General features: G+C 38.4%; 1 protein-coding gene across 1 annotated transcript; it reads left to right on the plus strand.

Moving 5' to 3' along the window:
- Positions 1-13885: 13885 nt before the first annotated feature.
- On the plus strand, positions 13886-23918 carry Tasl (TLR adaptor interacting with endolysosomal SLC15A4). The gene is given in 3 exon segments (XM_034486364.2): positions 13886-14234; positions 22485-22672; positions 22675-23918. Coding segments are annotated over 2 exon segments (894 nt in total). The 5' UTR covers positions 13886-14234; position 22485; the 3' UTR covers positions 23382-23918.
- The last annotated feature ends 2464 nt before the right edge of the window (positions 23919-26382 follow it).

The following is a 26382-nucleotide window of genomic DNA, read 5'->3' on the forward strand; positions in this document are numbered from 1 at the left end:
CTCTTCCACAAGACTCCCTGTGCACTGTCTGATGTTTGGCTGTGGGTCTCTGCATCTGTTTCCATTGGCTGTTGAAGCCAAGTAATAAGGTAGTCTCAAGGAAGGATACAGGAATCTCACTCAAAAGGAGAAACAAAATAGTCATTGGAGGTGGATGGAGGAAGGGAACTGAATGGGAGAGTGAGGAAGGGACTAGGGATGGGGATCAGGTGTGGGGAGAAGGGTGTGAGAGAGGGCTGGGAGTGGGAATGGCAGTCTATGTGGGACATCTGTGGGACTAGCTGAAGACCTGGGGTCAGGGAAGGTTCTGGGTAGTCCGTGGGGGTGACCCTAGCTGAGATCACACTTTCAAAGCCCACTTTAGTGGTGTGCTTCCTCCTCCAAAGCTGCACTTCCTCAACCTTCTCAAACACGGCCACCAAGTGGGAGCCAAGTGTTCACATTCCCAAGCTTACGGGAGTCATTTCACATTCAAACAATGCAGTACATAAAGTTTCAAAAAATCAATTTGATTACATTTTTATTTATGTATGTACACATTCAGTTATGGAGGTCAGATGTCAAACTGGGGGCTTTGGTTCTTTCTTTATAGCATGCAGTTCCCAGTGATAGAATATATATTGTCAAGGATGATGGCAAGAACTTTCGCCTGCTGAACCATTTCAGTGGTCCTAAAAACTACTTTGAAAGAGAAGGAATTAAGTGAACACTGTGAAATCCTCTGGAAATGTAAGTGATTAGAGTATACATTCAAATAAAGGCCACTAGACTAGACGATCATAGAGGTGAGTCTCTGCAGTAGTAGTTTCGCTGTGAGCCTGGGCTACAGAGTGAGTTCCAATCTGGTTAAGGCTAGAAAGAAATGAAAATAAACAACAAAAACAAATAAAGTAAAACGAAACAACCTATACAGTATTTTAATTAAAATCCCTTTTAATTTTCTCTCTGAAAAGAATCATTAATCAAAACGTGGGGCAGTCAGTTTAAGTTAGCTTCCCACTTTTCTTTTTGAAGCTGAATGTATAAAGCTGACTTTAAACTGCTATCTCTTTGCTGACTATTATGAAATAGAATTACATCCTTCATAGCTAAAATTGTATGATTTTGTGTCAGTCTGCTGAATGGCAGGTAAGAGTTAGTGTCTTAATGTCCATTTCTCTGATTGGATATTATTCCTATCATTCAGTTACCTAGGCTGGGGTGGGAAATACCCTCCAAGCTATCTTTGTTATTGTGTCATTCACACTTTATTCACTGTCAGTTCTCCACCACGCCCATCCTCTGCTAGGCTACAGGGACTTGTACTCTAAGAACCCTCATTTCTCAATAGTAGATCTTTCTGTCACATTCTATTTGAAAAATCCATTATTGTCTTTCTGTAATTGATATATTAAATATCCACATATCTATTCATACATGTACACACACCAGTTCATGAACATATCCCACCACACTCTATCTAAAGTCTTTTTATTTCCAGTCTGAGGATTGAACTTAGAACATCACAAATGCTAGGCAAACATGGTACCACTGAGGTATACCTACATCCATTTTAGTTTTAATTTTTACAGAGAGTCTAGCTAACCTGTCTTCTGGATCAGCATCCTGCATGCTGTTGGTACAGGCATGAGCCACCACTCTAGGGTCATTTGTGCTTTTTTTTTTAAGACAAAATCTTGCTATCAAGACCAGGGTCACCTCAAACTCCTGGTAATCCTTCTGCCTCAGCCTTCTGGATATTAAGATTATCCTGGAGTCATCAATATGAGTTTTGTATTTTGTATTTGAGTAAAACAAGGACTTTTCTGGACAAGGTGCCTGTAACTCCAGCTCCAGAAGGGAGACAAGAGCCTTGTCAGAGGTTGAGATTAGCCTAGGACACATAGTTATTCTTATGCCAATTCTTTCTATAGAGTAGGCTAGAACAAAGAAGTAGGCTTCAGACATGAAAATGACTTTGGGCTAGGACAGTGAAGTTGGCTCAGATATTTTGGTCATCCTGATAAGCCCTTAGAAACTGTGATCACTGGACTGTTCCAGAATTTTGTTTATTGCCTTGCTTGTTCTTTGACTATTTGTGTTTATTGTCTTGCTTGTTCCTTGACTATTTGCATCTATTGTATTGTTAGTCCCTCAACTTAGAACTGACCTTAATACTTGCATGTAATTAAAATGGTATAAAAGCAAAAAGGAGGAGGGGGGATGGGCTAGGAGGTTTCTAGGAAGGAAAAATGAGAAAGGGGATGGCATCTGCAATGTAAACAAATAAAATATCCAATAAAAAAGAAAAAAAGAGAAAACAGAATTCGAGTGAATACTGTAGTGGGTAAAAATACTTACTGTAAAAACACGGGCATGAACTTTGTGCACCGCAGCTGTAGTCTGCTATTGTAAGGAGTAGTAACAGAAAGATTGCTTCAGCTTGCTGGATGCCAGCCTACATCACCAGACTCCAAGTCCTCCTCAAGGGAATAAGGCAGAGAGTGACAGGCCAGGGCACATGATATCCTCCTATGGCACATCTGCACACATACACACACACACACACACACACGAACACATACACTGACACACACATATACACATACCTCTGAAACATACAAAATATACATATGACCTAAGGGGTAATTGGTCAAATAGAATTATCTTTTATTGGGTACTGTGTGGCAATCCAGGTCAGTTCTTGTGGACCCCACCAAGGAGAGTCCTTGGTGTTAGATGAGAGCCACTATAGTTTATTTACACCATTATGGTTGAGCTTCCATTAGGCTGTGTTTCACCCTGAAGGTGCTATGAATCTCTTGATCACAGTTAAATTCTTGATGTGCTACCAAAGCACACAGAGATCTATCCCTAGGTCTGATTTTATGCCTGCACTAAAGCTGAACTTGCCCTTGGGCCTTGAGTGGGCCAGGTCAAGTTAGTATGTATCACTTGTAGGAACCATCTATTGGGTCTGCATAATGTTCCATGAAGTCATGCTGGAAATCATGAGAGACTCAAACAGAAAGTCAATTGCTGGTCTACTTTTAAAAATGTGACTTTGGGAGCAAGTCATGAAACACAAAAACAAACTTAGTAACTGCACTAAGTGGAAACATTCAAAAATAATGGTTTGGAAAGCAGCATAATCAAAGTTAGGAGGGGAAAAAGGAGAGAATGACAGTCATTTAGGGACAGTTATTCTTTTCAGTTAGGGTAAACCAGGGAAATAACTTTAAAAGCCAGTGTTTCCATTTCTGGCCCATTTGCAAAAGGAGTGCCTAAAAAGACAAATCATATAGCACAATTGAACTATAAAATAAATTTATATATGTACTCCTAAAGTTTTGAGAGATGCAGTGAATTTACTATCAAAATATATCAAAGATGTGTAAGAATGTCCACATAATATATTATCACAGTTTCGATCTTCAGTGATTGGAGAGACAAAATTTCTTCCATTTACTGTTTTCAATTTTTTGAGGCAAGGCCTTGCTCACTGTAACATAAATGGGTACGGAACTTGCTATGTAGCCCAGGCTGGCCTTGAACTTAAGATCTTCAGCCTTAACATTTCATATATGAAGATTCCATTTGTGAGGCAACATGGCTGGCACATTGGATTCAGATTTTTCCAGGGTGATAGGAATGCAAATTGAGTTTTTGTTTGTGGTAAGCAAGTAGTGTACCACTGAGCAGCATACATGGTCTTTACATTCTATAAATTATGATGATGATGTAGTTGTTGTTGTTGTTTGAGGCAGGGTCTCATTTTGAAGCCCTGACTGACCTGGAACTTCATATGTAGATAAGGTTGGCCTTGAATGTGTGACAATCTTCCTGTCTCTGCCTCTGGAGTGCGGGTATTCGACACAGCCCTTTTCCTTTTTAGGCAGACTAGTTTCAAACTCTTGTCAATCCTTTGCCTCAGCCCCCTCATGAACTCAGATTAAAAACATAAGCTACTATGCCCAGGTAACATTATAAACAATGAGAAATAATGCTTAAAATCATAGATTATTAATAATTAATCAAGAAACATAATTTTTAAAGCAGTCATATGTGCATGTTGCTCTCATGTGGAAGAGGTTTACCAGATGTTTTACTACTGTAATGGGAAGCCAACAACTTTTTTTTTTAAAAACACGAGACAGTCTCACAGATAGGTTTCATTTTTCAAAAAAGAGGAAGAAACACCATTCTGTGGCCCAATGTGGCTTTGTCAGTTACCTCCTGCCCATTTCCTGGGACTTCCCACTCCTTCTTTAGAACAAACTACACTTAAGTGAAACAACTCTTGTTCCATAGGATCAGTGATACAAAGAAGGGTGCAGCTCAGTGTCTTAGTGGCCTCGTCAGTGAGAGGCTTGAAAGCCTTTTGGAAAAGAGCCCTGCCTGGCTAATTCTTCTCTATTAGAGCAGTTATTGTGTTGCTGCAGGATCCCAGGAGCAGACTCTGGTGAAGGTAAGGGAAGCAATGGGCCCTTTGGTTCCCTTATCAACTATTCTCCTTCCTCCCTCTTCCTATACTTTCTTAGCCTCTTACCATCAGAACTCAAGCCTATACTTATGACATCAGAAAGGCTTTCTAGCTTGCTAAGATAGAGTGGCTAGGAACTTGATCAAATATTTAGTGAGGCTAGAAAGTTAAATAATAAAAATTAAGCTATTCCCTTCCTTCCCTGACATCCTTATGTCATTTTGAATAGTTCTAAAAACAGTGTTATGGTTTATTTTATTGTTGTTGCACTGCTGCTGCTTGCTTTTGAGTGCTGGCTATGGAACTCTGGGCCTTGCACATACTAGGCAAATACTTTATTACTGAGTTATGTTCATTTTTATTTTATAAGAAACAGACTCACTAATGTCTGGCCAGATAGACTAGATAGAGTTTGAATTTTTTTTTTTTTAGCCACCTAAATAGTTCGCACTATAAGTTTAAGGTCCAGCTTAAAATTTATTTATTTATTTATTTATTTATTTATTTATTTATTGATATAAGATCTCACTCTGTAGCCCAAACTGACTTTGAACTAGCAGGGATTTGCCTCAGTCCTTTACTGTTAGGATTTCAGGTGTGATCTACGATGCCTGTTAAGTAACACGATTTTAAGGTACATGTCTGCAATGAAGCTTGAAGCTTTATGGGTAGCATAGCAGCAAGAGATTTTTCTTTGTAAAGTCTGCTATATGTATAATGCATACCGAAAGGTTTGATTCATGTAGTCAGTTCCTCAGAATAACTCACAATTTGTGTTTGTTTCAGAGGTAGGGTTTTATTATGTAGCCCTGGCTGATCTAAAACTTGCTATGTAGACAAAGCTAGCATTGAATTCATGGAAATCCTCCTACCTCAGTCTCTTATGTGCTGAAGTTATAGGTATGAGCCACTAGGCAGAGTATAATCTGTTCTCTTTTAATTGGAAATATCTGACTGATTTGGTCAAACACATTTAAAATTACTTTAATCAATTAATTTTTAAGAATTGGAAGCTTAAAAACAAGTTTATTAGTGTTTAAAAGCAAAACCCCAGGGCAGGCAAGCTGTAAATCTCGGCAGCTGACCAAAGGAGGAAGATGGACAGGAGGAATAGAAAGTCTTGCCATGTGATTTAAGCATGCTCAGAAGCTAGATGTAGGCATGCTAGATCACAGGTAGAAAAGAAGAGAAGGAAGCATTATGCTTTTCTGAGTAATTCAGAAAAGCAGGCAACTTAGCCAAACTCCATGGCTATGGCTCTCTGACAGCTTCTTCTTTTTTATTTTTTTGACATGGATTCTTCCTTGGTAATGCACACTGGACTGTGATTTGTGCACTTCCTGCTTCAGTTTCCAAAGTGCTGGGATTATAGGCATGCACCAATGAGACTAATTCTGGTAACAATTTACCCATGTGCTCCACCCCCAACTCGTGTGTGTGTGTGTGTGTGTTGACACAAAGTCTATTTATGTAGGCTTGGATGGCCTAAATCATTCTATATAGCCTAGGGTGTCTACAAACTTTCAGCAATCTTAAGCTTCAGCCTCCTCACTATTGAGATAACAAGCCAGCACTACTGTATTCAGCCTTCAAATCCTTTATTATTATAATTTTGTTAGTTCTCTTTTGCTACTGCTATATTGTTTAGATTCTGCATTTTAACAAGAAGACCTAACAACTTAAGCAGAATATGTAACGACACCATTGCTCTTGACTTCAGTTGTGCTGATGACTTAGAGAAGAGAAAAAACATCACATTATATTCCCATTGAATTTCGGTCTCAGTGATTCAGTTCAGCAAGTTTGTGATACTGTTGTTCTATGTGGCAGGAAATATTAAGAGTGAGTATGGTTTATAGTGATACTGCTTTTCAAACTGTTGTCTGGATGATTTGAGGAAAGCACCCTTTTTGGTATTAAAGACAGGAAATGCATAGGTGCATGAAATTTGAGTTAGTCTTTTTGTTTTGTTTAGTTTGTTTTTTGTTTACCTCAAACATCCTTCCTTTTGTGCACATCTGTCTATGCTTGAATTTGGACTTGGGTTGACTGGACTGTTCGCATTAATACTCTTGCATTTCTTGCACGAGCCTGTCTGGAACAATTGTTTCTGAGACTGAGACACTTTCTGTAGATATAAAGACTATCGAAAACTGTGTAAACATCCATAGCACGGTGGAAATAGTTTTTGTTTGGTTTTATGTGATGGAGTCTCATTTAGTAGAGACTGTCCTTGAAAGCCCTAAGTGACTGAGACACATCTGGAACGCCTGATAGTCCTGCCTCTCTACCTTTCCAGTGTTGGGATGAGAGGCATACACCACCACACTCACATAAACATCATCTTTAAAACAATCTATTGTGACACATCTGTTTAACAGATGTGTAATACTCTTCAGAACTACAACAACTCCTCAAGCTCACAGACTTTTAATCCCAGCACCTGGTAGGCAGAAGCAGGTGGATCTCTGTGAATTCAAGGCTTGCATGGTCTACAGAGCAAGTTTCAGGCTACACAGAGAAACCTCATTTCAACTAAATAAACCAACTAAATAAAAAAGAAGAATAAAGAAACAAACAATATCCATTTCTATTCCCTTGCAATAATACAGTGAGCATCCATATCCCCATCAAGTACATTAATTTGATGCATTATTTTACCATGTTTATTTCCCATTTCGCTCTGTATCTCTCCTTTTTCTAACATTTTTGAGAGTATGTTGTTGGCTTCATTGCACATACCATCCTTAAATTCTTGAGTGTATATTTTCTAAGAATATAAGCAGCCTTTTGCATAAGGATAATATAATTATGATACTGAAAAATGTAAGATCAATCCAAGGGTGGGGGCTCATGCCTATAATCCCAGAATGTGGGAAGCTGAGGTAGGACAACTGATGTGAGTTCAAGGACAGCTTGAGGTATGTAATAAGTCTCAGGCCAACCCAGGCCACAGAATGAGAGCTTATATCAAAAAAGAAATGTGAATTTATAAACTAGAAAAGTTGTTCCTTATTTTAAAAGTCTCTTTCATATAAAAATATATTTAAAGTACTTTAAAAAAGTGCTCATAAGGTTTGAGTTTTCAGATGTATGAGGTGGTAAGGAAGAATATAAGGAAACATCAAAATTATGAAAGCATATATTTACTTATACTTCTGTACCAAAATCCACACATTCTGAAATGAGTAATTTCATAATCAGGTAAAGCTCTTGTATATAGTTAGAATCGTTTAACATAACAATACCAGAAAAGCTGAAATTAAAATTATTTACTGGTTTAGTCAAATTACTATAGAAAAAGAAGAGTTTTGCTTTGTTATTTTATTTTTGGCAGACAGTTTTCCCATGTAGTACAGGCTGGCTTTGAACTTGTGGTGATCCTGAAGCCTCTGCATCTCGAGTGCAATATATATAGTCACATATCATTACACTCAGTATATAACCCTGCCTTGAAAAAAATGTAGCAGAAGAATAGTTAATCACAAATTTTGTTTTATAACAGGAATTGACTTTGGACTAGGACAGGGAAGTAGGCTCACATAGATATTTTGTTCATCCTGATAAGCACTTAGAAACAGTGATAACAGGAGTGTTCACGGAATTTTATTTCCTTGCTTGTTCTTTGACTATTTGTGTTTATTGTCTTGCTTCTTCCTTGACTATCTGCATCTATTGTATTGCTAGTTCCTCAAGCTAGAACTGACCTTAATACTTGCATGTTATTAAAATGGTATAAAAGCAAAAAGGAGGAGGAGGTGGGCTAGGAGGTTTCTGAGTGCGGGGAATAGGTAAAGGGAAAAAGGAAGAATCTGAGGAATCGGAAGATAACATGGGCTTTGGTATTTTTGACTAAACTGCTTTTGTTAACATGTCCAATGAAGAGCTGAATCTGAAAAAAAAAAGAAAGAAAAAAGTGACTGAGTCAGGGAAATGCAAATTAAGACTGAATTGAGAATCCATCTCACTCCTGTCAGAAAGGCTATCTATCTATCTATCTATCTATCATCATCATCACCAAAACAAAAAAGGTAGCAATGCTGGTAAAAATGCAGGAAAAGATGAACCCTGGTGTGCTTCTGGTGAGATTGTAAACCTGTGAATCCACTATGGAAGCCAGTATAAAGGTGCTTCAAATAACTAAAAATAGAAGTCGAGTGTGATGACTCATACTTGTAATCTTAGTAATACTTGTAAGAGCTTAGGAGGCCAAGACAGATGGATCACCACAGGTTGAAAACTCTGTCTTAAAGAAAACAACCGAAAGTAGAATATATGACTCATCTGCACCACTCCTGGGTATATAATTGAAGTCCTCTAAGGCCGTGTACCGCAGAAACTTGCACATCCTTATTTCTTATTTTATTAGTTATAGTGGAGAAATGGAACCAGCCTAAATATCTATCAGCCAATGTTTAGATAAAGAAAATGTAGCAGATACACACAATGGAATTTCATTCCACTGTAAAGAGTAATAAAATCAGGGTGTTTGTAGTAACTTCTCTCATTTGTATAGGGGTGTGTGTGTGTGTGTGTGTGTGTGTGTGTGTGCTTGTGTGTATTAAATCAAGAAAGAAAAGAAAGAGGTCATGTGAGGGGAAGAAGAAACCTTAAGAGGGAAGTGTTAGGGGAAGGACAGGGTGATGGGACAGAAACAAGATCAGCAACAGGCAGGCAGGCAGGAAGGATGGGAGAAGGCAGTAGGGGATGGGGATTAATAAGAACAAAGTATAATGTCATATATGTTTGAATATGTGATAAAAACATTACTTTATATGCTTAGAAAACCCTAATAATATGAGACTGGGAAGATAGTTCAGTAGATAAATTGCTTGCTGTGCATGTGAATTTGGGTTTCAGAATCTGCATAAAAATGGGACATGGTGATGTGCCCTAGTAATCTCAGAGCAGGTGAGGAGGAGACCCTAGGACTCTCTGGACACCCAGCCTAGCATACTTGGAGAACTCCAAGCCAGTGGGAGCCATTGTCCCACAAAACAAGGTGTCCAGTGCCTGAGAAATAGCATGCAAGCTGCATCTTTACTCTCTGCAGGCTTGAGTACCTTCACATATGCATGTATCTGCACACACATTAATAATACAAAAGAAATACAGAGGAGTAAGATGACCTATTCAAGATATCATCTAAAGTATACGCTTAAGCCATTAATTATTTCTAGCTATAAAGAACACAGTTTATATTTTGTTTGTTTGTTTGTGTGTTTTGCTTTTGAGACAAAACCTGTTTCTTTAGCCCTGTCTGGCCTGGTACTTGCTCCATAGACTAGGCTGGCTTAGACTGGCCTAGAATCTGAAACAATGCTCCTTGCCCCACCTCTTCAGTGATGGGATTATGGATGTGTGCCACCATGTCCAGAAAGAACAGATCTTTTATTTAGGTCTTATTTCTTGAGCTTTTGGGACAGAGTCTCATGAAGTCAGGCTGGCCTTAAGCTCATTATATGATCTGGCTAAGCTTTTGATCCTTCTGCTTCAGCTTTTCCAGTGTTAGGATTACAGGTATGTGTTATCATCCCTGATAGTGCATGTCTCTTATGCTAACATTCGGGAGGTGCAGGCAGGAAGATCAGAAGTTCAAGACTGTTCTTGGCTGTATACTAAACTTCATGTCAGCCTGGGCTATATGAGACCCTGCACCCTGAACAGCAAAATTAAATTTAGTAATAGCTGTATTCTAGTAAGTTTGCTGCTCAAAATCTGGACTGAAAAAAAAATCATTCACTGACACATATGCAATATTGCCCATGAGGACAAAACAAGAAACAAATCAGCATGCATTATCATAAAGGATTTACTTCAATGAAAGAAGTTTGTAGATGTTGAGTAGATGAAATTTTCACCATTCCTAAAGGCTACCATTTCTTCTTGTTATTGTTTTGAGATAAGCTCTTACAGCCCATTGCAGGCCTCAAAATCACTATGTAATCAAGAATGGCTTTTGAGTCTCATATCTCTGTCTACTGAGTACCGGGATTACAGGTGTAGTCCATGACACACAGCTGTGATAAATTTATACTAGCAGACATGATGGCAAATGGGAGCACTAGCCCAAGAGCATCTGTGAAATAGCATCCAACAGTTTATTTTGATTTTTTTCCTCACCAGATTATACAACACAATGTTGTATAACGTTGGTTCCAGCTCACTGCCTCCATTCATGTTTGGCCACTGGGGGTGTCCTTTGTACCCATCTCAGTCCAGTCTCTTCCAGTGTCTTAGTTCACTCTTACTGAAAGTATTCTTCAAGAGACAAGATATGTTCTAGATCACTACCATTCCAAATTCGTCCCTTCCACGCCAATCAGCGATCTCTCTTTTTTGTCATTGCCATTACTCCTTTGTTACATACGGTTTCAATTATTAATTTTAGTGATTATGGTATTGGTTGGGTTTTTATTAATATCTTATGTAATCCTGGTAACTATCTTGGAATAAGGAAGAAATGAACATAGAACATTTTTTCTAACTTAGGAAGAGAGAGTCTCTGAAGTGTCAAATATTTGAGGTGAGACCCAAAAATGATGGGAGATAGGCCAGGGATAACTATAGAGCCTAAGTTCTCAGGATAGAACAATAAAGTATCCCTAGGATGGTAATTGGGATAGATGAAACTAGGCTCAGCACAGCCAGGGTCTTCATTCCTGTTGTGAACAGGCAGAGATGAGGTTAATCAGCCAGACCACACATCACGAGGGCCTAACATATCTAGGTTATTATTATATTTGATTGATGTGTAAAGAGTACATTGGTAAAATTAATTTACCTGTGGAAGGTAGTTGTAAAATCAAGACTAGGCTACAGTATTGAGACTAGCTAAGGAAAATGTTAATATTGTTATATTCAAAGATGGAAGATAAATTGTTTATCAATGAGCATTGACATGTAAAATATAGACTTCACAGCATCTTCTTCCTTGTACTTGGCAAGTGCTGTTGTTATTAATTGAAGTCAGGGATGATGTCATTTTCTTGGAAGAACAAAAGTACTTGGTATCATAACTGTGTGATATTAACTACTTTCAACTCTGCAGCAAAACAGTATGTTCTAAATATAGGCTTTGGGGTTTTTAAACATGGGCCTCAGCCTTGCTTTCAGTAGACAGTAGCTGTATGACCTTAGGAAGGTCAGTTTTTCCTTTCATACACTTTCTATTAACATATACTGTATTAAGTAGTCTACATAATCCAAATACTGATGCAATTTATTTTGATGTTGTCATCAATGTATATTATACATGTTGATAATATTTTCCCATAACTTCCATGGATTGTCCTGCTACTCCTGCTGCTTCTCATTCTTTCCCTCAAAGGGACATTTTTATAGTCATATTTATCACCTTGTCAGTTTTCTCATTTGGCAGTTACGATAATATTTAATGCCCAACATTGTTGAAAGATTAGAAGTTGTATATAGAAAGCAACCAAAGCGGAGTAGCAATCGTGTTATTTGATTCAATTTACCCTATCTGAATTTTTCTTTCCCCAATTTTTTCTGTTTTTCCTTTGTAAAATCCCCCTATTCCTCTTATTGTTTTCTTTCCCTCCCTCCCTCCCTCCCTCCCTCCCTCCCTCCCTCCCTCCCTCCCTCCCTTCCTTCCTTCCTTCCTTCCTTCTTTCTTACTTTTTTTTTTTTTGGTTTATCAAGACAGGGTTTCTCTGTGTAGCCCTGGCTATCCTGGAACTCACTCTGTAGACCAGGCTGGCCTTGAACTCAGAAATCCGCCTGCCTCTGCCTCCCAAGTGCTGGGATTAAAGGCGTGCACCACCACTGCCCGGCCTTACTTTTTCTTTCTTTCTTTCTTTCTTTCTTTCTTTCTTTCTTTCTTTCTTTCTTTCTTTTTTCTTTCTTTCTTTCTTTGAGATCAAGTCTCTATATTTAGCCCATGCTGGTTCTAAACTCATGATCCTCAGCCTCAAATTCCCAATGCATAAGGTTAGGGTATGCCCTTCTGTGTCTGCTTTTGGTTTGTTTGTTGTTTTGTATTTTTAAGACAGGATCTTGCTCTGAAGCATAACCTAGCCCAGACTAACCTTGAAGTAATCAGTTCTTCAAATGTTGGGAATATTCTACTACAACTGGTAGTTGATTACACTCAAGGTTAAGCAAACCACAGACCAGGACTCTGTTTTTATAAATAAAGTTTAATTGGAACATGGCCATAACAATTTGTTTGCATGTTGTCTGTCTGCTTTTCTTCTATGATAGCAGAGTTGCAACAGACTCTGTATGACCTATAATACCTTAAATATTTACTATCCTTAACAGGCATTTTTTTAGATGTCCCCTTTACAAAGTCCTTTCTCTTTAGTTCTTTTTGCTTTGTTTTTCTTTTGTAGTTTAGAAAAGTTCTCATTATGTAGTTTTATCTGGCTTAGAATTTGTAGACAATCTGGCCTTAAACTTTTGATCCTCCTGCCTCTGGTTTCCTAGTGCTGGAATTAGACATGTACCACCACTAGGTTTTCTCTTTGATCATGTGTTTGTGTTGTTAGAGTACAAGTCAAATGTATGTCTATATACAGAAATTGTAACAAGAGTTTCATGATATATGTATACCGACACACACAGAGACAATAGAAGGAAGAATTTATATTAATGTTTCTTCAGAAAACCAAGTAAATGATTGAACAAAGTACCGCACTTTAGCCCATACTTCTAGTTTATGAATTTGCAAACCAGGTTAATTTTGGTATGCCACTGTCTGGTAATGATTAATGTAGACTAAATTTACCTAGAACATCTAATCAGCAGATGTCCTTGAATGTCTTCTTTTCACTCACAACCAGTGATAGAATCTAAACACACACATACACACACACATACACACACACATACACACACACATACACACACACATACACACACACACACACACACACATCCAAGATAAAAAATAAAACTTCAAACAATAAAGTATATAAATAGCTAAATCCATTAGGTCCAGTACCTCAAATAAAATTAAGTATCCCTTTGAGATACCATGATACATTTTTTTTTTTTTTTTTTTTTTTTTACATTTCATGGGCAATACAAATTATTTAAAAAATGCTAGAAACAAACTAAAACAGTCCCAGGAAGTTTTCATTCTGTTTTGTGATGTTTTAAAAGGATTCTGTAATACATAACACTGTGTTCATTCTAATGGTGCTTTAAATTGTGGTTATAAGATGAAGTAATTTTTTTTTAAAAACTAAGTTATACCTACCTATTATTTATTTATTTGTGTGTGCATATAATGACACTTATGTAGAGCTCAGAAGAAAATTTGCCAAAGTTGGTTCTCACCTTCTACCCAGTGGGCTCTGGGGATCAAAGTGAGGTCATCAGGCTTGTCAGCAAATGCTTTTATGTAATGAGCTGTCTTACCAGCTTTACCTGCAACCCCTTTTTGGTCTTGCTGTGTAGCCCAAGTTGGCCTCAAACTTGCAGTTTTGTTCCTGTGTCAGTTTTCAGAGTGCTGGCATTATAGACTGGGGCTCTGAAGTGCAGCTCAATTCAATTGTCTTTGTATATTTCTGTTTGCAATTTCTGCGCAGCAGCATTAGTTTAGTCTGCACAGCTTCAGAACGCTTTCAGAAAGCTCTGTGCTGTGCTTTCTACTGCCCTCTGCTGCCAGCTCTCAGAAACATCGGATTCTGGGTAAATCCACTAGCCCTCTTCTTAAATTCAGGCAATAGTCAAGATTCTGGACACTCGAGAGAGAATGGAATTCTCACTTTACACGCAAGCAACCGAGTCTTTGAAAAGCTAGGTAATGTAACTATAAATTCTGTTTTCTGACGGATAGTGTCTGAGTATCTGGTGACTTTGGCTGCATTGTTCCAAAGCTGCTCAATTTAACACCCGAAACTAAAACGGGGGTCTGTTCAGTACTTCTGAAACTCCTGCAGTCTTTACAAAGATCTGCGACAAGGCAATGTGGTGTGCATTATGGGGCATTATTACAATGCCAGAAAGTTTCTGAGGCCCCCGACTTCCTCTTTTTGGAAGCTGGTTTTATTATTGACTTATCTCTATGATGGAATCAATCTTCCTCCTTCTGTCTCTCCCGCTGTCATTTCAGACATAGTCTTTCAATGGAGTCCTGCCTGGCCTGGATCATAACAGCATAGAGATGGAGCTGGCCTCCTCCTGTGTTTGTCTCTCAAGTGCTAGCCTTATGGATATATCCATCATACTGGCATTCCCTAGACACGGATATTTGTACTTAGATATCCCATCTCTCGTAGGCTTAAGAGGAACAAAGCTAAACATGCTGCAGCCCCATTTCAGACAGCACTAGTGCCATATTTCAAAATATTTAGACTCAAAGGTGCTGCTTGTGTTATTGAAGCTGGTTTTTACTACGTTAACCTGAGCAAGGTCAAGTCACAGCAATCTTCCCCCTGCTAGGGTTGGTTATAGGACTCATTCATCTTGAGCTTTCCTGTTAGACTTCACCACACTCTGAAAACTTACCCCTGAATGTCAAGTTGGGAATCTTTGATCCTAAATGCTTGGGACCAGAAGCGATTTGTTAGACATTTTGAAATACTTGTGTATACATAATGATATCTTTTGGGAAATGCAAATTTTATGTATCATTTTGTACACAGTGACACCGAACACGACTTTATAAAATGTTTTTTTTTTTTTTGTGCTCCTGAACGTAGACTGTGACATGAGATTAATTGTACATTTATGGTGTCATATTGGCATTAAAACTTTGGAGCATTTTTGACAGGATTTTTTTTTTATTAGAAGTGCTTAATATTATCCGACGTTAAATAGAATGCGTTCATCCTTGTCTCTTTCAATGGATTTCGCTGACACTATTACTCTTCCCTCTAAGGGGACAAATCTATCCTTAGACACTAGGATGAATTTTCACTTTACTAATCTGCACTTGGCTTCATATACAAGAATGGCAGGTTGTTGTTGTTCTTTTCTTGTTGTTGTTGACAGTCTTAGCCTGTAGCAGAGGCGGGTTTAAATTTCCATGATTTTCGTGCTTGAGCCTTCCAAGTGCTGGGATTTTTCTTATCATAATTAAGATGCTAACAAATCTCTTCACAAATAACAAACTTCTAGGACTTTCTTCACTACTGTGAAGGCATGGAGATAATCAGTGCTTTTCATAAATATTACCACACCTTGAGAGAAGCCTCTCCCACATCAGACTGATGAATCTAAAGAGTAAGGGGAGATTTGGAATCTATCTGAATAGGAACCGGTCAAAGAAAGACAGGCTCTTCAAGAAAGGCTCTCAAGGCATGTGTGACTCTGAAAAATAACATATTATAGACTAGGGTCTGTCACTGCCAAACATAAGAGAGGCAAGAGAGACTTATTCACATGTGTTGCTATTCCCTCCTGTCTAAGGAGCCTCCGACCTGCCCACAGCTTTGTTACGTGAGTCTGTCTTATCCTTCAGAAGCTTAAAAGCTCACTTTTGACACCTTCCCTTTTCTTCACCACAATCCAGCTGTACAGGAAGTGTCACCTTCTTTTTGTTTCTTCTTCATTACTCTAAAATATTTTTCTGTACTTTTAAAATCATTTTTTACTTTTGTGGAAGTTGGATTAAATCAAAGACTTTGCAACCGCTAGGCAAGTAAGTAATATGACACTGAGTTAGTTCCCCAGTCCTACTTTTTAAAAAAAGTTTATTTATTTTTATTTTATATGTATGTGTGAGTGCCTATAGGTATGTATATGTAGCACTTGTGTGCCTAGTGTCTGAGGGCACAAGAAGAGGGTGTTGAACACAGGTTAGCATACAAATATATGTGTTTCATTAGGACACATATGTGCAAACCTAGTCTTTGTTTTTATGCACCCCCAGCCCCGCTATAATTTCCCTCCTGCTTTGCTTTGCTTCTTGGTTATCCTCTCCCAAGCATGTAATCCATTGCTGTCTCTGGTTTCCCGTTCTGCCTTTATTCATATTTCTCACCTCTCTACTTTCATGTCTCTCTCTCTCCCTCTCTCCCCCCCCCCCGTGTGTGTTTGTGTGTGTTTGTAATTTAAATCCAGATTCTATATAAGAAAAATGATTCATCTTTCTGATTCTATTTCACTTCATATAATACTCTTCACTCCCACTCCTGTGAAGTATCAAGTTGTCATTCTTTATAGCTGCATAAAATTATTTTAGACACACACACACACCATTTGCTCAATCCATTTATCTGTTAATGGATATTCATGAGCCTGACTCCATATCTTGGCTATTGTGAACAATACAGTATTAATATGAATTTGCAAGTATCAATATGGTATGTTATAGGGGCCTTCAGGTGTATATCCAGGAATGCTGTAGTTGGGTCATATGGTAATCTCATTTTAGTTTTTATAAGAACCTCTGTATTGAGTAGCTGTACCAGTTCAGATTCTACCTTAGTGACCTGTATTGTTGCTGTGCCAAAATGTCTTGACAAAAGCAACTTAAGGAAGAATGAATGTATTTGGGCTCACGGTTTAAGGTTTATTGCATCATGGTGGGGAAGTCTTGGCAGCAGGAGCAGGAGAGAAGCAGGAGGCAGCTTGTCTCATTGTGTCTGCAGTCAGGATACAGAGAATGATGGATATTTAGGGCCCAGATTGCTCTTTTTTTTTTTTTTTTTTTTTTTTTAATTTACTCCAGGATTCCAGCCCACGGATTGGTGCCACTTACAATTAAAATGGATCTTCCTATCTCAGTTAACCTAATCTAATACCCACAGGTGTTCCCAGAAGCTAACCTAATTCAGTCATATACACACACTCAGAAGTTTGTCTTCTAAGTAATTCAAGATCCTGGCAAATTGGCAGTCAATATTAACCTTCACAGATTCAGAGCAGCAGTGTCAAAGGCTTCTTCTTTACCCAAAATCCTTGGCAGTATTTGTTGATATTTTGATGAAAGCCATTCTGGCTAGGATGTCAAAGAATTTCAAAGCAGTTTGAATTTGCATTTCCCTGACAGCTAGCGGTGTTGTCCTTCTTTCAGTAACTATCTGTTCTTTTCACTTGTAGATTTTTTTAAAAGAATTATTTATTTTATGTCTGAGTACACTGTAGTTGTCTTCAGACACACCAGAAGATGGACAGCATCAAATTCCATTACAGATGGTTGTGAGCCACCATGTGATTACTGGGAATTGAATTCAGGACCTCTGGAAGAGCAGTCAGTGCTCTTAACTGGTGAGCCATCTCTCCAGCCCCACTTGTACATTTGTTTGTTTGTTTGTTTTTCTTTTGTGTTTCAAGACAGAATTCCTCCGTGTAGCTCTATTTGTCCTGAAACTTGCTCTATAGACCAGGCTTGCCTTGAACTCACAGAGATCTGCCTGCCTCTGCCTTCTGAGTGCTGGAATTAAAGGCATGCGCCACCACTGCCCTGCCACTTGCACATGTACTGATAGGATTATTTATTGTTCTTGGTTTTGCTTCTTTTTGAATTTTTTAGGTATGATGGATATTAATCCCCTGTAGGGGATTGCTGGCAACAATTTGAGAGATAGAAACACACACACAGACATACACACATACATACAGACACACACATACAGACACAGACACACACACACACAGACACACATACAGACACACAGAGATGCACACACAGACAGACACAGATACACACGCACACACACACACACACACACGCACACGCACACACACACACACACACACACACATCTATGCCTATTCTGCTCTTTTACTTGGAATTTTTGCTACCTTATCTCAAATTTGGGTTCACAGTTTCCTAATACATAGGAAGTACTCTTTGTCAATCAAAGTTCTTTTAGTCACTTCACAATCTTGCAGATGATGAAGGCTAGGGATCTTTCAAAGGGACCAGATTGAGGTCTTTACCCAGTATTTTCAGGTCTTCATCACTATCAAAGAAACAGAGACAGATAAGGAACTGAAAGCAAATACACTTAAGGGGTGAGTGCAGGCTTCTCAAGCGGGGGTGGGGGGGATGGGGGGTGGGGGGAGGGATAACAGTGGAACTTGTATTTATTTATTTATTCTTATCTTTGGGTCATGACCTCTTTCTGTAACCCAGGTTGTCCTGGAACTAATTAGTTGTCTTCATCTCACAGCACTTTTACATGGATGCTAGGGATCTAGACTCAGTTCCTTGTGCAGTTGTGTCAAACTAATTCATTCCCTAGCCCATGGAGGTATCACTATAGTAATGATAATATAAAATATATTGATAATATAATGAGAACAATAGAGCACCTGTTAGTTACTGGTCATCTTGGTAGACTATGTTTATCCAAACTATGTTTGGAGATAAATGTGTTTATTTCCTTCTTTTTTCACTGTTGGAATGGTGACATGATGTTCTATTGTAGTAAAGGTCTACAGTTGCACCAGCCTTTAGTAACTGTGCTGTTTGCCTCTTTTATTCTTTTGCCTATCATGTTTACCTCAGTGGCTCCCTCCTCCCAGGTCTTACCTCTGAGTTCCAGAATGCTCATATATGGAACTGGATGATCAGTTAAAAATGGGCATATGTAGAGATAGAGACTATCTTTGATTTCACCATGTCATCACATGCATATCCTTGGCAACTTCTTCCAGTAGCCCCTGGTTAGTGCTCTTGGTAGTTCTGTTTGCAATCTTTCTATCCCAATTGTAGGCATCCTTCTGGTAGACAGGCTTTCAACATCTTTTTAGTTTTTATGGAGACTCGATAAGGCAGCCTCAGGACTGTCTGTCTATCTGAGCCATGTGCCTGTCTGATTTTGCATCTTGCTAGGCATGAGAGAGTTTCCGAGAGAGCTCCTGTTTCCGCATTTTCTCCATGGGAGCTAGGGTATGGAGAGCAAAGGAAGTCCTGACTGAGTGAAATCCTGTCTGAGTGAGCATGTGTTGTTGGCATAGGCACAGCCAACTCAAAGACTCTAACCTTAGGCCCAGAAGAAAATGGCGAAGCCTTCTTTGGGTGTCCAAGTGTGGGTGTTAATAGTGTGTGCAGAAAATGTCTACCACAGCTTTCTTCCTTCAAATATTTATAGCCTGAAAGATTTTCCTGTGGAGAGCCACACCAACACTGCAGGCCCTAAAGATGGCGCCAGTAGGATGCGCGCCAGAGCTGTACAACTCCTGGCTGGGCGGAGAGATGGGAGGACTTAGCAATCGCCTGACCTGACGTTGCTAGGCCCGAGCCTATGGCTTGCAGTAGCGTGATGTGGTGTGCTGGGACGTCATTTCAGGGATATAAGGCTCACCCTAGGAGGAGGAGAGAGCCATCAGATCGAGCCATCAGATCGCCCGGGGCTCACCCATTTCTTTCAAGGCCTGAGTAAATTGCTGTTGGAAGGAACTGTTGTGCGTGTCTTTCTTCCCGCTGGTCGGGAGCTCGGTGCGTCACATTTTCCCTTATAGAGACTGCTCCTACTGAGATTAACTAAATCTGTCTTCGTGGTTCAGTTATATGCCTTTTTTTATCTGTACGGAATCACCCACCCTCCTTGTTCAGCTACATGCAATAACGCCAAATCTCTATTTAACTCTATGTAATTGTCTTAGTTAGGGTTTCTCTTGCTGTGACAAAACCCCATGACTGAAAAGCAAGTTGGAGAGGAAAGAGTTTATTCAGCTTACATGTCTACATTGATGTTCATCACCAAAAGAAAGTCAAGACAGGAACTCAAACAAGTCAGGATCCTGGAGGAAGGAGCTAATGCAGAGGCCATGGAGGAATGTTGCTTTCTGACTTGCTCCTCATGGCTTGCTCACCCTGTTTTGTTTATAGAACCCAGGACCACCAGCCCAGGGATGGTACCACCCACAATGGGCTGGGCCCTCCCTCATCAGTAACTAATTACGAAAATTCCTTACAGGAAATCTTATGGAGGCATTTACTCAGTTGAGGTTCTTTCTATTCAGCTAATTCTAGCCTGCTCATCAAGTTGACACAAGACCAGCCAGCACAATAATAAACACACTGAGCTCCCGGGGTGCTGTGGTTTCTCCATTAGAGAGCCTGGTCCACCTGATCCAGGCTTTTTATTTGTGTTTCTGTGTGTTTATCTTTTCCCTATACACTCTAATCAGGTCCATTCTTGGAGCCTTGCTGGACAGGGCAGTTGGTTCCTGACTTCATGATACTTATGTATAGATATTATGCCCTAAGCTCTTAATGGTTCTGAAGTTAGATTATGAAGTTCAAAATCTCCAGTTATAGCATCTCAAAAACATTTTTTTCATTATTAGTATACTCACATCTTTCTTTTCTTTTGATTTATATGAGACATGATTGGGCTTAGACTCCAGATCTTCTGCCTCAGCTTCCCAAGTGCCAAGATTTTGGAAGCACAACACCATGCTTGACTTTTAGTTTTTGTTTGCTTGCTTGTTTTGAGACATGCGTTCCCTGTCAACTTTTATTTTATTTTTAATGTTTTAGATTCTCTCTATGTTGTCCAGGACAGTCTCTGTCAAGATTCTCTAAAATTTATATAGAAATTGAAAAGTCAACAGTGAACTTTTGCCGTGATTCCCAGTGATATTCTGAGCCTGTGAGCAGAATGGCATGCTACATCCTGGTGAGGATAGGTTGGGGAAGTAGCTTCATCACTATTATAGAGCCTTTATGGTCATCTTTGCTGCTTGGCATGTTATCCTCTCATGTGTTTACAATTTATCTTTTCATCTGGATACTAGTTTTATTGAGGTTAGAACTGTACTTTGAAAGTATTTCTTTAAGGTTGGCATTATATTTTCTCTTTTGTCCTTATACTAAGAATACAAGCATTATTATTCACAGATTAGTTGAAAATGTAGCTTTGTATCTTTCTGTTGCATTACTTCACTTTGTTTATGTTTAAGCAACTGGTGAATTTGATTACTATACTTTGAAAATAATTCCCAAAATACAGATACTTACAACATTATCCTTGTACAATTTTTAAAAGGAACATTTTAGTTAATTGGAAACTGCATGAATATAAAAGAAGGGCTGAAACTGAAAAGCATAATGTTATGTACCTTTAAAAATTACACTTCCTTTGACTTTTCATTTTCAGTGTCAAATTGACAGGTCTGTTTCAGTAGCCCAGCCCTTGTGATCAAAGACAACCAGTTCTCCTTACTGTTGCCTGTTGCTCAAATTCCAGGAATGCCAGTGTGTTCCTTTTTTTAGAAAATGCAGCTGCTGGTTTCTGGCTTGTTCTCTCCACCCCAGACTTCAATGACAACTGCTAAAGACATGGAAGGGGGAGGGAAAGTGTGAGAAGGCTTACTGTCAGAAAGGAATTTTAATAACTAGGGTAGAGGTAAACTTGTTAGTTGAGTGTAGACATTTCTAGGATATATTCTGTGATGTGAGAAAAATACAAAGAAAATCCAACATAGCTTTAAAAGGTAGGGGGAAACATTGGTCTTTCATAATTTATCAGTCATCAACTAGTTTCAGAATTCTTGTCAATTGTTTCATCAATGTAACCAAACACAGAATCACTCCTTTATCCCAATTGCTTTTTTTTCCTGGGCACAACATAATTCTTTTGTCCAATTCCCAAAGCCCTTTGTAATCAAATTTTGTACTATTGTACAGTCCCATTTTTTTCTTCTCAGCTTTTTATTTTGTAGTGAATAGGCCATGCCACAGTGCCTTCTTCTAATTGTATGTCTGTAGCCCCAACTTCTATTTACCCTTTATGCTTGAGCTGCACTGACACATGCCACATCTGGTGAGTCTTCCTTTTATGTCCTTGGCTATGTTAGGGTCCTTTTCTTTATGCTACCTTTGTGGCTACCACTGTTATAATCCCCAGTATTATAATATTGAGATTATTTATATCTAGATTATCTTCTTCCATAAGAGAAAGATGAGTTATAGCCTTTCTTCTTTGTATCTCCAGCATATACTATAGGCATGGTATACATCAAGTATACAGTGAGTGATGGCCTGGTGAGTGAATGAATTTAATCATCTTTCATTTTTTATATAGCCAGTGCAAATTAATTTTTTCTAGTCTTCTTTTCTCCCACTATTTCTCATGAATTCTCTTTTCAGAATGCTGTCAGAAGGATATCTTAGTGGACTTACCTACTGGAAGGACATTCACTGGAATTGTGCATCTTATAATGAGCCGGTGGCTGGGGACCAGGATGAAGAGACAAGTTCTGTTGCTGCTCTTTCATATTCCTCTGTGGATGAAACACAAGTTCAAAGTCTTTATGTGAGCTGCAAATCCTCTGGGAAGTTATTTCATCAGTGCATGCAAGAGCTAGTCAGCACAGCAGAAGCCAGAGCAGAACAGTGCTACAGGCCAACACCAACCCTGTATTTGAAAGTCCAGCCTTAGCTGCAGTTGGCATATGCAGAGATGTGATCAGGGAGACCTACTTGGTTCCACCTTCTTGTAAAAGTATTTGCAAAAATTACAATGACTTACATATTGCAGGGGGACAGGTGATGGCCATTAACTCAGTAATGGCAGATTTTCCCTCCGAGAGCAGCTTTGAAGATGGTCCTTTGCTAAAGTCATCTGAGATTTCTTTGTCCATGGAGGATTCCATTTCTACTCAGCTCACCGAACTTCCCCTCAAACCTATCCAGCGGTACTCATCCTACTGGAGGATAACCAGCATCAAAGAGAAAAGCAGCTTGCAAATGCAGAAGCCTATGTCAAATGCAGTGCTCAATGAGTACCTGGAACAGAAGGTGGTGGAGTTATATAAGCAATACATTATGGACACTGTGTTTCATGACAGTTCTCCTACCCAGATTCTGGCATCAGAATTCATCATGACAAATGTAGATCAACTTAGTCTTCAAGTGTCTAAAGAGAAAAACCTGGACACTTCGAAAGTCAAGGACATAGTTATTAGCCATCTATTGCAGTTGGTATCATCTGAGATCAGCACCCCTAGCCTTCATATTTCTCAGTATAGCAATATAACTCCATAGAGAAGACTCCTGTCACTTCCACTCATTCCCATTAATCCCAAGGAAATACTGTATTCATTTGATGAGAGGACGTGATGGAGGGAATTATGGAAAAAATTAATGACTAGTAAAGGAGAGTTTGAGAAATCACATACTGAAGGGATACAGGAAGAGGAACCACAAGAATGGTTTCAAGGGCAAGTTTATACAGAATCAGAGCAAAAATAAAAATGATCACAGAGAGAGGAAGGTATTGTGCTTTAATTTTAGAAGTAGTGAAATTGGAAGATAAGCCAATCAAGAACAAAAGGAAACACTATGGCAATCTAGGAAGTCAACAGATTTGAGAATTGGGAATTAAACACCTGTTTCCTATTTATATACATTTGGCTAGGTTGTTTCTTCTGAAAAGAAATGGACTACAAGAAGGTTGTTGAATGCTGACGGACTGACATTTTTCCAAGTATAAGCTTGTATCTTTTTTTTCTTCTATGCTGTATCAGTAAGTCACTTAGGTATATTCTTTGTAAATATTAAATGAATAACAAAAAATCTCAATTGTTTAAACTTTTTTTTTGCAACAAGGTTCAGTTAGCTTAGACTTGTTTTGCAATCCTTACAGAGTTAATGATCTTGACTTCCTTATCCTCCTGCTTCGATCCCACAAGTGCTGGCATTATAGGCATGTGCCATTAAATCTGGATGCGTTTTTATTTTAAATGAAAAGGTACAGCCACAAGACAGTGACTTAAATCCCCTAATTCTATTTAGTAATAGAGATAGCATTTTTTTTTTCAACAGAAAACCTCCAACTATGAACATTGAAGCATTTTGTTTTATTTTGCTGAGTGTGATTTTTATGCTGCTGTGCTGTTCAGAAGGATTTATGAATACTTTCCCCCCATTTTCCTTCTTCATGTGTTCTTCTGACCTGGAGTCAGAAAAAGGTCTTTTGTATGCTCCACACAAGACCAAGGAGTTCATAATTTCAATTTTTGTATATTTGTTTACTAAAACATTAGCTTTACATGTGCATGACTGTCTTAATCTTTTATTCAGCCCAGGAATTGAAAACTATGAGCCATTGGTCAAATCTAACTTTATGATAGCTTTAGAGTCTTGTGAGCTAAGGATGTTTTCTTTTTCTCTTTTCTTTTCCTTTCTTTTCTCTTTTCCTTTTTGGTTTTTCTTATTCTTGAAAGAAGGCCTCTTTATTATGTAGCTCCAGCTGTCCTGGAACTCCCTATGTATACCAGGCTGGTGTCTAACACACAGAGATCTGTCCACCTGTGCCGTCCACATGCTAGGAAGATTAAGGACATGTAGCACTACATCACACTTGGCATGTTTTATTATTTTTAACTTTAATATGATTTTAAAAGCCCAAAAACTTAAGTCAAAAATATTTTAGAGCATGTGAAAATTATATGCAATTTAAATTGAAATTCAGTGAATATAAACTAGACTTTATTTATTTATTCATTTATTGGCAGGTGAAAATTATATGAAATTTAAAATTGAAATTCAGGGTATATAAACTAGACTTTATTTATTTATTTATTGTTTATTTGTTTGTTTATTTATTGTCAGTGTTGGGGATGGAATTTAAGGCCTTAGTTATGATAGGCAAGTTCCCTAACATATCCCATGCTGTCTACTATATTTTATTTATTTATTATTTATTTATTTATTTATTTATATTTTGTATAGTCTGTGACTGCTTTTACATAAGAATGGTCAACCAGACATGGCAGAGAACACATGGTGCAACAAAGCCTAATATTCCTTTTTACCATGTGGCTGTTTACAGTGATGTTTGCCAACCCTATTCAATGACAGTGTCTTACCTGTACTTGTACTCCATTAAGGTTTGCCCTAAAGCAGGCTTTCGAAAGGACATTGGGGAGCATGTTTATGGAGAATAGGTTCCCTCTGTGGGGGAATGAGGGAAGTAAATCCAGAGGTTACCAGAAAGATTTAAAGTGAATCTTCAAAAATAGTTCCAAATTGAAACAAGAGAGCTCAAGCATTTAGCATCAAGGTGCATACCTTGAGCTGAATGCAGGCATTTTTCAGACTGGAAGTCTACAGTGAGTCTTCATCAGCCAGACTCTAGGCAGCTATGGTGGCCTCTGTGGTAGTGATAGAATTTCACTTTCAGAAGGAGGGGTTTGGGTTGCACAATCTTTTTAGGATTTTCTATATTTGTATGTGTAGAGTGAAAGAGTGTTTTTTTAAATATCATATGCTATTATGCAAGGAAATCTTATTTCAAAATAATCATTCAGAAATTTTATTCATTAGTTTCAATATATTACCATAATCATTATATCTACTATGCCTTAATTACCCACTCTGTATCTATACCATGTGAAATATTTTTATGAATGATGTAATTCTTCTAATAACCTGAAGGTAGAGAGACCTTTCATTTCCTTAAAGACGAGACAGCTAGGCTAAGGGAAATCACATAATTTGTTCAAAAGTAAGCAGTAGGTGGTAGAAATGAATTTGAATTCAGTTCCGTTTGTTTTTAAAGTTCTGTATGTTTTAATTTTGTTGTTATTTTTGTTATGGAGCTCAGGAAGGTCTTGAACTCACATTCCTAATCCATCAGTCATCCCAGAACTCAGATTACAGGGCAGATATGCCTCGTTAGAAGTCCTGTTTGGGATTTTTTATTTGTTTGTTTTCTTTAAATTTAATAATAACCATTTGCTTTCTCCTGTTTTTAATTTTATTCCCCCCCCCTCGTTGTTCCTGGGTATGAAACCCAGGAAGGTCACATACAAACTAGGGAAACACTTGGCCACTGAGGTCTATTTTCTATCCATTTTATGTTTTATTTATGTCTCTCACTTAGAAAGTCTGACAATGTGCCCAGGCTGAATTTCAAGTTTCTCTGTAGTCAAGTTAGGCTTTTAACTCAAGATTTTCTTTCCTCAGCTTCCCAAGTAGCTAGGATTATAGGCCTGCATACTAGCCCCGGCTGCTGCCTTCTGTAGGTCTCTTTAAAGTTTTC

This window comes from Arvicanthis niloticus, chromosome X, assembly GCF_011762505.2.
Source record: "Arvicanthis niloticus isolate mArvNil1 chromosome X, mArvNil1.pat.X, whole genome shotgun sequence".
Taxonomy (NCBI): Eukaryota; Metazoa; Chordata; class Mammalia; order Rodentia; family Muridae; genus Arvicanthis; species Arvicanthis niloticus.